This window comes from Medicago sativa, chromosome 3 (assembly GCF_051527215.1).
Source record: "Medicago sativa cultivar Bolivia chromosome 3, Bolivia_mono, whole genome shotgun sequence".
NCBI lineage: Eukaryota > Viridiplantae > Streptophyta > Magnoliopsida > Fabales > Fabaceae > Medicago > Medicago sativa.
In genome coordinates this window covers 101,471,388-101,482,736 of record NC_140751.1, presented here as the reverse complement: position 1 = coordinate 101,482,736, position 11,349 = coordinate 101,471,388, and the positions used below count along the sequence as shown (strand labels likewise).

The 11,349-nt window shown below is 31.4% G+C and overlaps 1 protein-coding gene across 5 annotated transcripts; it reads left to right on the top strand.

Annotated features, from left to right (window-relative positions):
- Window positions 1–5,720: 5,720 nt before the first annotated feature.
- On the top strand, window positions 5,721–10,898 carry LOC146943012 (CO(2)-response secreted protease-like). 5 transcript variants are annotated; one of them, XM_085757103.1, is made up of 10 exons: window positions 5,721–5,976; window positions 6,072–6,322; window positions 6,467–6,578; window positions 6,787–6,840; window positions 8,022–8,484; window positions 9,119–9,207; window positions 9,389–9,634; window positions 9,759–9,873; window positions 9,951–10,161; window positions 10,283–10,898. In XM_085757103.1, the coding sequence occupies exons 1-10, from the start codon at window positions 5,783–5,785 to the stop codon at window positions 10,840–10,842; spliced, it is 2,295 nt and encodes a 764-aa protein (XP_085613229.1). In that variant the 5' UTR covers window positions 5,721–5,782; the 3' UTR covers window positions 10,843–10,898. The 5 variants fall into 5 exon arrangements, with proteins under 5 accessions (XP_085613229.1, XP_085613227.1, XP_085613228.1 ...); XM_085757101.1 differs by having other exon boundaries at window positions 5,722–5,976; window positions 6,787–6,969; window positions 8,148–8,484; XM_085757102.1 differs by having other exon boundaries at window positions 5,722–5,976; window positions 6,787–7,016; window positions 8,198–8,484.
- The last annotated feature ends 451 nt before the right edge of the window (window positions 10,899–11,349 follow it).

Below are 11,349 nucleotides of genomic sequence, written 5' to 3'. Positions count from 1 at the left end.
TTATTATTTTTTGTGTAAAAATTGAAATTAAACATTACTCCCTCCGTCCCTCAATAGATGACCTAGTTGACAAACTTTGATCATAGTTTTCTACTAATTTAAAAAGATAAATAATATCATGTAAGATGTTGTTGGATTCGTCTCGATGAATATTTTTAAAATATTAAATTTTCATAAACAAAATTTTCATAAAATTGAAGATATCAAAGATAAAACATATGCATTGGTACGTGTGTCGGAATCAACTAGATCATCTAATATGGGACGGAGGGAGTATTTATTTCATTTAATTTTTTTTCTTTTTAAATAGCCTAGTGGTTGGAGCTCACACATTTTTAATGTGGATGAGTAGGGAGTTCGGGGTTACCAACTTTTGGTGGTGGTTGGAGTTTAAACCCTGGACCTTGTATATATTAATCAGAGTTAAATATGTTTTTAGTTCCTATAAAATTGGAACCTTTTAAGTTTAGTCATTACTTAATTTTAATAGTTCTTTTACTTCCTAATTTTTTTCTGCACTAAGTATTGTTCGCTACTCATTTCAAATTTGTTTAATTTATGCTTAAACTCTTAAGTTTTTGAACAATTTTTTGCAAACGTGTTAAAAGAACATTTCTAAAAGTTCCTCGGTGAAAAATTATCGCAAAATTTGATTTCTAAATCCAGATTTTGTTACTTTTATCTTTAACTTTTGTCGTTTTAAAAAATTCATATTTAATTTGTTCCATGTTAGAAAATTCTAAATTTTAGTAAATGAACCTTTCATAGTGTTCTAAATTTGTCTCTAAAAAAATCGTTCATAAATCCAAAAGTTTAACAATAATAAAACAAACTTTGTTTTAGCAAGGACTAAATTTATAAGTAATTATTTTGTCTAGGGACTAAAAATTAAGTAAGCAGAGGTTCCCAGTTTTATAATGGCCAAAAACGAATTTAACCATATTAATTATGCATTGTCCCTTCCAACTGAGTTAAGTTCACGAGGACTCCGGGGTTACCAACTGAGCTAATATTTCATTTAAGTTTTTTAAAGGACTATTTATTTCATTTATTCTCACGTCTCTCTCTCTCTCTCTCTCTCTCTCTCTCTCTCTCTCTCTCTCTCTATATATATATATATATATATATATATATATATATATATATATATATATATATATATATGAAGGTGTCTTTTAGCAAAGTTATAACTAAAAAGTGGAAATCACACCTTGAGGTGTGGCTTGCTAAAAAACACCTTCATGGGTGGCTTCTAGCAAAACCCTATATGTATGTATCTATCTATCTATCTATCTATCTATCTATCTATCTATCTATCTATCTATCTATCTATCTATCTATCTATCTATCTATCTATATATATATATATATATATATATATATATATATATATATATATATATTATTTTGATTAAATATAGTCCTTATAAATATTTTAACTTTTAAGTCTCTATCAAAAATAATTCTAACTTTTAAGTCAATTTATATGTATCCTTAAAAAATTTGAATTTTTTTCGCGTTTTTTTTAGAATATTAAAGGAATTTATCCAAAAAAAAATTAACGAATTAAATATGAATTTTTATGTTTTAGCACTTAAAAACGCATATTTAATTTATATGTATCCTTAAAAAATTTGAATTTTTTTCGCGTTTTTTTAGAATATTAAAGGAATTTATCCAAAAAAAATTAACGAATTAAATATGAATTTTTTTGTTTTAGCGCTTAAAAACGCATATTTAATTTAAGTTTATTTTTAAATTATTATAATGTTTTAAACATTCATGAAAATTCACTCTAAAATATAAACAGTACACATGCTCTGACGACTGACCCAAAATAAGAGACCAGAAATATTGGGGAATTTTTTTTTAAGACTAAAAGTCGAAAAAAAATTGAGGGACTAAAATATAAAATTGTTTTTTTTCTCTACAAAAAAGTTAGAAAATTTACATAATCACAAAACATTTAACTCTATTTTCCTAATTTCCTTCTTTGTACCCGCTTTTTTATCTGTGTTTATCCTTTAACTCAATGGGCCAATTACTAATAATTCAAAACCCATATATGTCAAGATTATTTTCCATTTGCATTGGTCTGATGATGTTGTTTTGGTCAAGTTCAATTCTCTCCAGTGTCAAATATTGGTAGGTTAATTTGACTTAAAAAGAAAATCTACTTCCCCCAAATTGTTCTAAGAGGGTCTCCATTATTCTGAAGTACCTCTCTTTGGATCAAACAATTCAAACATTCTTATATGTGTTGACTAATTAGACATGGCAACGGGGTGGGGATAGAAACTTTACCCCCAGACCTGCCCCCAACGGAGACGGGTTTTCCGACCCCACCCCCACCCCCTCCAGCGAAAAGTGTAGCAAAAAAAAACGGCAAGTATGTTTTCTGTGGCAAACTTGTTTCAGTGGCAAAATAATTAAAGTAAAAGCTTCTAACAAGCTTTGAACATATGCAAATTTGTCTAAATATCATAACAATTCGTAATCAATCCATATTCAAAACCAACAAAAGCTTCTAAAGAGCTCATAACATCTAGTTCTTCCTAAATATCATCACAACTGATAAATTAATCTATTACTCTGTGATTTGAGCATCATGCAATTAGCTAAGTTAATTTATGAGGTTTGACTATAACCTGTATGTTTTCGCATCAAAGAGCATCCAACCAAACAGTGGTCAGATTATTGTCTCAAAATCAATTATTTAAAGCCATATAACATATGCTCATATTTAAACACTTGAAATATTTATCCAACAAAAAAGCATACCCGGGTGCGGGGAGGAGGTGGGTGCGGGGCGGGTGTGAGTATCCCCGGCCCCACATTAAACCTCCAGGTTTTCCCAGACTCAGTTAATTCGGTTTTTCCCCGATAAAATCGGGACGGGGCAGGTGGGACCCGACGGGTACGGACTATGTTGCCATTTCTATGACTAATTCAGACTTATTTTATAAAAGGTTCAGACTTATCCTTCTTTCTCATTTCATCTTTTACTCAAAACCCTCAAACTACCAAAATGACAAAATCCTTCTCATATCATTGAATTTCTTTTAAAACCTCTTTTCGGATTAGTTTAGAAGTCACTACATCTTAACGCATTTAATCATCAACGATTATATAACATCAACAAATACCAACAACAATCATAAACAAGGCACATTGTTATTCATCTAATTATTGTTCAGTCATCATCGAAGCTAATTAGGATTAACAAATCATAACCTATCAGTTACTAAAACTCTTAGGTTTTGATCACCATGCATCAAAATAGATTTACGAAAACTAAGAATTGATTTCTACATCACTTCGGAAAATTCTTGACTTTTAACTCAAAAAAATTATTTCTTATAATCGAAAAATATATTTCTCCAACTTAGTACCTTAATTAGTTAGGATCCTCTATGACACCTTATTTTTATCACTTAATTAATCCATAATCATCGTTGAGAGCCTATAAACTAAGTTTGGATAATCACTTAAACATTTGCCTATGTTTTCACTTCATAAATCGATTTTTGCTAACCAAAAATTGATTTCTCTATCAATCATTTTTTACCGTCACAAAGTCCTATCCAACCACTATTCTCGATTATAGTACAATCACTTTCTAGTGTGTAAAATTTAAATAAAATTATTTACATTTTTAATATAAATTTTTGAAATAATACAATTTAGTTTTTAATATAATGGGATGCTTTATTTATTTTTTTTGTAAATGGATTGATGAATTTTTTAATACATTTACAATCCAAATCAAATTTTATACAAATCAATCATTTTTTTACTCGTCATTTTTCACCCTTAGTTTTTTTTCCCACCCCTAGCTATAGATCTATGTATGTGTACATATATTCACAATTAATAGATAGACGGATTTACTTATTTGTAGGTAATAAATTATTTATTGTTTATCTTTCAAAAAAAAAATTATTTATTGTTTCATTTCACAGCAATTATTGCCTCCAAATATCTAAAATAATAAGCAACAATTCCTCATTTTCACACTATTGGATTGTAGCTAGGTCTTGGTGGTATTGGGAGATCCAGCTTGCAATAATCTTTACTTCTTATTTCCCCACATCTTTAAGCCATTTTGGATCTTCCTTATAATTGAGTACCTTAGGTCTACATGATGAGCTCCTACCCACATACATGAGAATAAATAGAGAAATTAGGAAAAGAAGAGAAAAATTAAGCGCAAATTAATTAGCTAACCTTCTTTCGCAACTATTATATTTATGAAAAAGTGATACGGTCTCTTATATGATTAGACAATGGGGATGTGCCAAACCAAACACTAGAATACCAGAATGTTAATTCAACTTTAATTTTTTTTTTCTTTCCTTATTTTAAAATGATTTGCGTGATATTCATATTGTTTTGTGTTTTCTTCTTCTAAAATACTCTAATCGTAATTATGTGTATATATATTAAGAATTAAAACCACATATATGTTCATGTACAATATATTGGCAAAAACTATTCACTAATGTACATCATGCATGTATATGAAGTGCATTATATATTTCGAAATAATTTTCCTTTATTTTGAAATGATTTTCATTGATATTCGTACGGGTGTTTTTTTGTACCCTAATTAAGGTAAAATCTTATCGTAACCGTGTTTGCATATATACTCACAATTAAAAGCACATGTTCATAATTAGTAATCTAGCTAGACAGTATGCGTGTTTATAGACTTTGCTGGCAATGGCATTATATCAAATGTCAGTTGCTACCTCCACCTTAATAGTGATAGTTATCTATCTATATCGTCTATATATAGCACTGAAAACAAAATATTAATTTGATTCATAGAGCTATATATTATCAACATATCCTAAAATGGGTTCCACCATCAGTTCATAAAATGCTCAATAAATAGCATATACCAAATGTTGTTCACTTTGGAATCCGAAGAAGGTTGGATACACACATCAAAGGATGAACCTACATGGATCGTATTAAGCACAACTACATGATTATTTTTGAGATTAGGTGATATTCTTGAACTTGGCGAGCTAATTTATGCTTAATTTCAAAGCTCAGAGCTCAATCCATGACCATATAACAAGAACCAATTACGACGTATAAATCTTAATATATACCATTAATTAGAATATTATTTAATTATATCTCACTATTATGTCTCACTATTATGTCACTCAATTTAACTTAAAATACCAATTCATTTATTTTAGTTGATATGTGTAAAAATACATTAAGCTTTTAACTAATTTTTATCATGACTACAAGTTCAATTTTGTGTAATGCATGAAAACTGCACTAAACTTATTTTAATTAATTTATATCATAGTTAAACATAATTAAACACTTATTCAGTAAAACGTTGTGCTATAAGTTTTTAATTTAATTAATTTATATCATAGTTAAACATAATTAAACACTTATTCAGTAAACGTTGTGCTATAAGCTTTTAATAAATTTGTTTATCCCCTCTTCAAAAAAATAAAGCTGTTTATTATATTAGCAGTAAATTAATTATATGATTTATCCCCTCTAATTATATACATTTAAATCATATAATTAATTTACTGCTAACACAATAAAGCATGCGCACCAACTTATTAACCTTTTTTTTTTTTTTTTATGGTACAAACCAACTTATTAACGTTAACTCCCCTAAAAAAAACTTGTTAACTTTAACTAGAACCGTTCCTTCTTATATATATGTGCAACAGCTACAAAGCATGCACCTCATAAACTAAGTGAACACCAACAAAGCTATACTCAATTCAAGAGAATAATAATGAAAGGAAATCCAGTTCTATTGGTACTAATATTTTACTCACTCTTCCTTTTTCTTGGAGAGTCAAGATCATCCTTAACTACTCACTCAGAGAATGACAATCAAGTTTATATTGTGTATATGGGAGCTGCACATTCAACTAATGGTTCCCTTCGCGAAGATCATGCTCGTATTTTAAACACAGTGTTAAGAAGGTAGTTAATTAAATATATTGATTGTAAAATGTGATTAATTATTAGTATTATTATCATCGATGATGATGAGAAAATTGATGATGTGAATTATTTAGGAACGAGAGGGCTTTAATACACAACTACAAACACGGATTCTCAGGCTTTGCAGCTCGTCTATCAAAACATGAAGCAAACTCAATAGCTCAACAACCTGGAGTTGTGTCTGTCTTCCCGGATCCCATTCTGAAGCTCCATACAACACGTTCTTGGAATTTCCTTGAAACGCAAACTTACGCTAAAATTGAAAACACCTTCTCCAAGTCTTCTCCCTCTTCATCAGACATCGTAATTGGCCTGTTAGATACAGGTTAATTATTATTTTATTATTGATATGCATGAAATATGATTTTATATACATAACATACATACATTCACTAGCTAGTTAGCGTATCCTTATCATGAATTAAAGTATATATATGTTTGATCATTTTAATAATGAGTTGTTATTCAGGTATATGGCCAGAAGCAGCAAGTTTTTCAGACAAGGGAATGGGCCCTATTCCACCCGGTTGGAAAGGTATCTGCATGACATCAACTGACTTCAACTCGTCCAACTGTAACAGGTGTGTTGTGAATAATGAAAAAGTCCAATCTCATCCAAAACGAGAAAAGCAATGATAGACAAATAGAACCAACTTATATCGAATATGTAATTGATTTGAATTCTCTCTCACATATATCAAATCAAGAATCTTATTTCTATTTATGTTTACGCTGTTTATGAGGTCCATTAGAATAACAGCTGCCATGAATTTGTTTTTCCATTTTTAGGAAGATAATAGGAGCAAGGTATTACCCTGATCTTGATGAGGACGATGAAACGGAGTACACGGTAAGGGATAGAAAGGGACATGGGACCCACACAGCTTCGACGGCTGCAGGGAACTTGGTGAGTGGTGCATCATACTATGGTCTTGCAGCAGGGACGGCAAAAGGCGGGTCCCCTGAATCGAGGTTGGCAATTTACAAGGTGTGCTCTCCTGGCTGTTCTGGCTCTGGCATACTTGCCGCATTCGATATTAATATTTTACTCACTCTTCCTTTTTCTTGGAGAGTCAAGATCATCCTTAACTACTCACTCAGAGAATGACAATCAAGTTTATATTGTGTATATGGGAGCTGCACATTCAACTAATGGTTCCCTTCGCGAAGATCATGCTCGTATTTTAAACACAGTGTTAAGAAGGTAGTTAATTAAATATATTGATTGTAAAATGTGATTAATTATTAGTATTATTATCATCGATGATGATGAGAAAATTGATGATGTGAATTATTTAGGAACGAGAGGGCTTTAATACACAACTACAAACACGGATTCTCAGGCTTTGCAGCTCGTCTATCAAAACATGAAGCAAACTCAATAGCTCAACAACCTGGAGTTGTGTCCGTGTTTCCTAATTCCATCCTGAAACTCCACACAACACGTTCTTGGGATTTTCTCAAGTTACAAACTCAAGCCAACATGCCCTCCAATTCTTCTTCCTCGTCAAACATTGTCATTGGCGTCTTAGACACAGGTTGGTTATTTTTTTTTTTTTAATGATTTAGAGAGAAAGGAAATGATACATATATGCGTATGTAGATAATAACACACATTCACAAGTCTTTATCATGGATTAAAGTATATTGATACTCGATTGATTTGTTTCATCATTGTATTTTTTTTTTTAATAATTAGTTAATTAATTAACCAAAGATTGTATTCAGGTATATGGCCAGAAGCACCAAGTTTTTCAGACAAGGGAATGGATCCTATTCCACCTAGTTGGAAAGGTGTCTGTATGATATCAAATGACTTCAACTCATCTAATTGTAACAGGTAAATAAAAATTTTAAAAAATTTACTGTCATGAGAGAAGAAAAGAAAATCACCGGCAAATAACATCACACATTTTTTGTCTGTTTGAAATACGAATGTGAATAACATCAACTGACATGATTTTGATTTTAACGTTCTTTAGGAAAATTATAGGAGCAAGGTATTACCTTGGTGGAGACGAAAGCACTCCAAGGGATTTGTACGGGCATGGAAGCCACACAGCTTCGACGGCAGCAGGAAATGTCGTGAGTGGTGCATCATACTACGGTCTTGCAAAAGGAACATCAAAAGGGGGGTCTCCTCAATCAAGGTTGGCGATTTACAAAGTGTGCTCTGGTGGTTACTGTGACGTCTCCACTGTCCTTGCAGCATTCGATGATGCCATCGCCGATGGAGTTGATGTGCTTTCCCTCTCATTTGGTCCGGATGATCCTAGTTCCAGACCTGACTTGAAAACTGACTCAACTGCAATTGGAGCTTTCCACGCCATGGAGCGCGGCATCATGGTGGTTTGCTCTGCTGGGAATTCTGGACCCAAGCCGAGTACAGTTTCTAATGACGCTCCCTGGATATTAACTGTTGGAGCCACAACAATTGACCGTGATTTCCAATCTAATGTTGTCTTGGGTAATGGCAAAGTGATCAAGGTACAAACTATACAAAGTTCACTCTACAACATTCCACTTTTTACTTTTTAATTTTGAGGAAAAAAAATAGTGCTAACATTTTTAACACGGGCTTGACGTTAGATTATTATTTTCTTAACTGGACTAGTTGAGGCCATAACAAGAGGCAATCTATTCAAGCTTTCAAAGAAGAAATTTAAGGATGTTTGTTATAGTTTTTTTTTTTTAATAAATTTTTATAGTGTTTCATATTTTTGTTATAATACTTTTAATATTTTGTTTAAATAAATCTTTAAATGAAAAATTGGTTTAAACAACTTATATTAAAAAGTCATTTCAATTATTTCATCCTTCTGCTGCAACTTTTTGCGGAAAATAAAAATTTAAAAAATCTTCAAAACAAGAAGCTATATCAAAAAGCTATTTATGAAAAATTGTTTTTGAAAAGAAAAAAAAATGTGACATTAATTATTTAAAATCTTTAACAAAGAATATTTAAGTTAGTGAATCCTAAAAATTTTCTTTTAACTTATGACAAGTTTGAATTAACATATAGTACTATTTTTTAAAAGTTTTCAAAAAACTTATTTTTAGAAATACAAATTGTTTTAGGATACATGAGTTATGGTATCTCTTTATGCATGCTAATTTTCAGGGCCGATCCATAAATTTCTCTCCACTTTCAAACTCTCCTGATTATCCATTGGTATACTGTGACTCTGCCAGGGACTTGGATGAAACAAGGTATGAATGCAAAATCTACTTGGCAATGAATGAAGAAAAAAAAACATTGCGTTTGACGAAATCACGGTGAACTTACAGTGTTACCATGATTTTTTCAAACTCACAGTTAATCCAAAGATATACTTAAACTTGTTAGGCATAATAATCAGAAGCAAGGTCAAATTATTTTTGTCAAATACAGGAAAGGAAATCCAAATTCACTAGATAAGAAAAAAGTCAAAGGAAAGATTGTCGTCTGTGTTGGCAGCACAGAAGAAAAGTATGGAACTGATTTGAAAATTGCCACAGTGAAAGAGGCAGGTGTGATTGGTCTTGTTTATATTACTGACCATGGAGGAGCAGATCCTGATAATTATGGAGACTTCCCAAACACAGTCGTAACAACAAAAGATGCTGCCACAATCCTCCACTATATCAATTCAACTAGGTAACCATTTTCAAGTTTTTTTTTTTTTTATTATATTGAGTAAACGTCTACATAAGTATCTTATTACAGGTCTAATGACAAAAAAATGGTAATTAATTACTGTATTTTTGCATATAATCTGAAGCAAACCATTGGGAACAATTCTACCGACAGTTACAGTATTGGACTATAAGCCAGCACCTATGGTTGCAACCTTTTCATCTAGAGGGCCTTCATCGATTTCAAAGAATATTCTCAAGGTAAGAATATAGATATGACTATAAACTATCATCAATGCTTACTCAACACTTAACATGACCAGCTTTTTTCTATGTAGCCTGATATTGCAGCACCGGGTATTGCCATTCTTGCAGCATGGAGCGATCAAAATCCAGAATATGTTCCAAAAGGCAAAAAACCCTCTCCATATAACATCGTCTCAGGGACTTCTATGTCTTGTCCACATGTTTCTGGCCTTGCAGGCAGCATCAAATCTAGGAACCCAACTTGGAGCGTCTCTGCAATCAAATCAGCCATCATGACCTCCAGTCTGGCTTTTCATTTTTATATACAAATGAACCAATATTAATTTTGTAAATGTTTGGATTATCAATAAATTTTGCAGAATTACAGTGACACTAAATTCCTATTTTTTTTTTCTAAATGCAGCAACTCAGGTTAACAATTTGAAGGGTCCCATTACAACAGATTTAGGGTCGATTGCCACACCTTATGACTATGGAGCAGGGGAAATAACACCAACTGAATCATTCCAACCAGGGCTAGTTTATGAAACTAGCATCATTGACTACTTGAACTACTTGTGTTACATAGGATATAACACAGCAACTATTAAGGTTATTTCAAAAACTGTCCCTGATAATTTCAGCTGCCCTAAGGATTCGACTCGTGATCATATTTCCAATATTAATTACCCTTCCATAGCAATCTCCAACTTCAATGAAAAAGGAACAGTGAGTGTGAGTAGAACCGTTACAAACGTTGGTGAAGCGAATGAAACCATTTACTCCTCCATTATTGATGCTCCCAACGGGGTGAAAGTCGACTTGATTCCAGATAAACTTCAATTTACAGAAAATAGCAAAACACTAAGCTACCAAATTATTTTCTCCTCCACTTTAACCTCTATGAAGGAAGATTTGTTTGGATCCATTACATGGAGTAATGGTAAATATACTGTTCGAAGTCCTTTTGTATTAGCTGTGTAGATAAATGAAAAGAAACAATAAATAAATACAAGTTGAGTTCTTGTAGATGCCTACAACTATGTTGTTTATGTTATTTACTCTTTTTAAATTTTATTATAATTTTAACTTCTCTAAATTTACTTCATTTTAAATTTTATTATAATTTAAATATGTGGTTAACAGAAAGAAAAAAAAGTTCAGTTGATATTCACACAAAAAAAAAAGTTCATTTGGTGGTTAATGAATATGATAAAGTGTCTGAGCTCATTGACTATTCATTGAGCATACTTAGCCGCATTTTTAAACGTCATGAACCATAATTTTCAAGTATATATCTGAACTCTTGTCATTCAAAAAAAAAAAAAAAATAGAATTTGAACTCCTGAAAAATCTTGTATATTAGAACATAATTTGGATGATTATTAAATATGTGTATATTTGTTGAACACATGATAATGTCACTCATTGGAAAGAACAAAGTTTGGTTTTGTAGATGAATCTTTCCCAACTCTGGTGGAGGATGAGCCT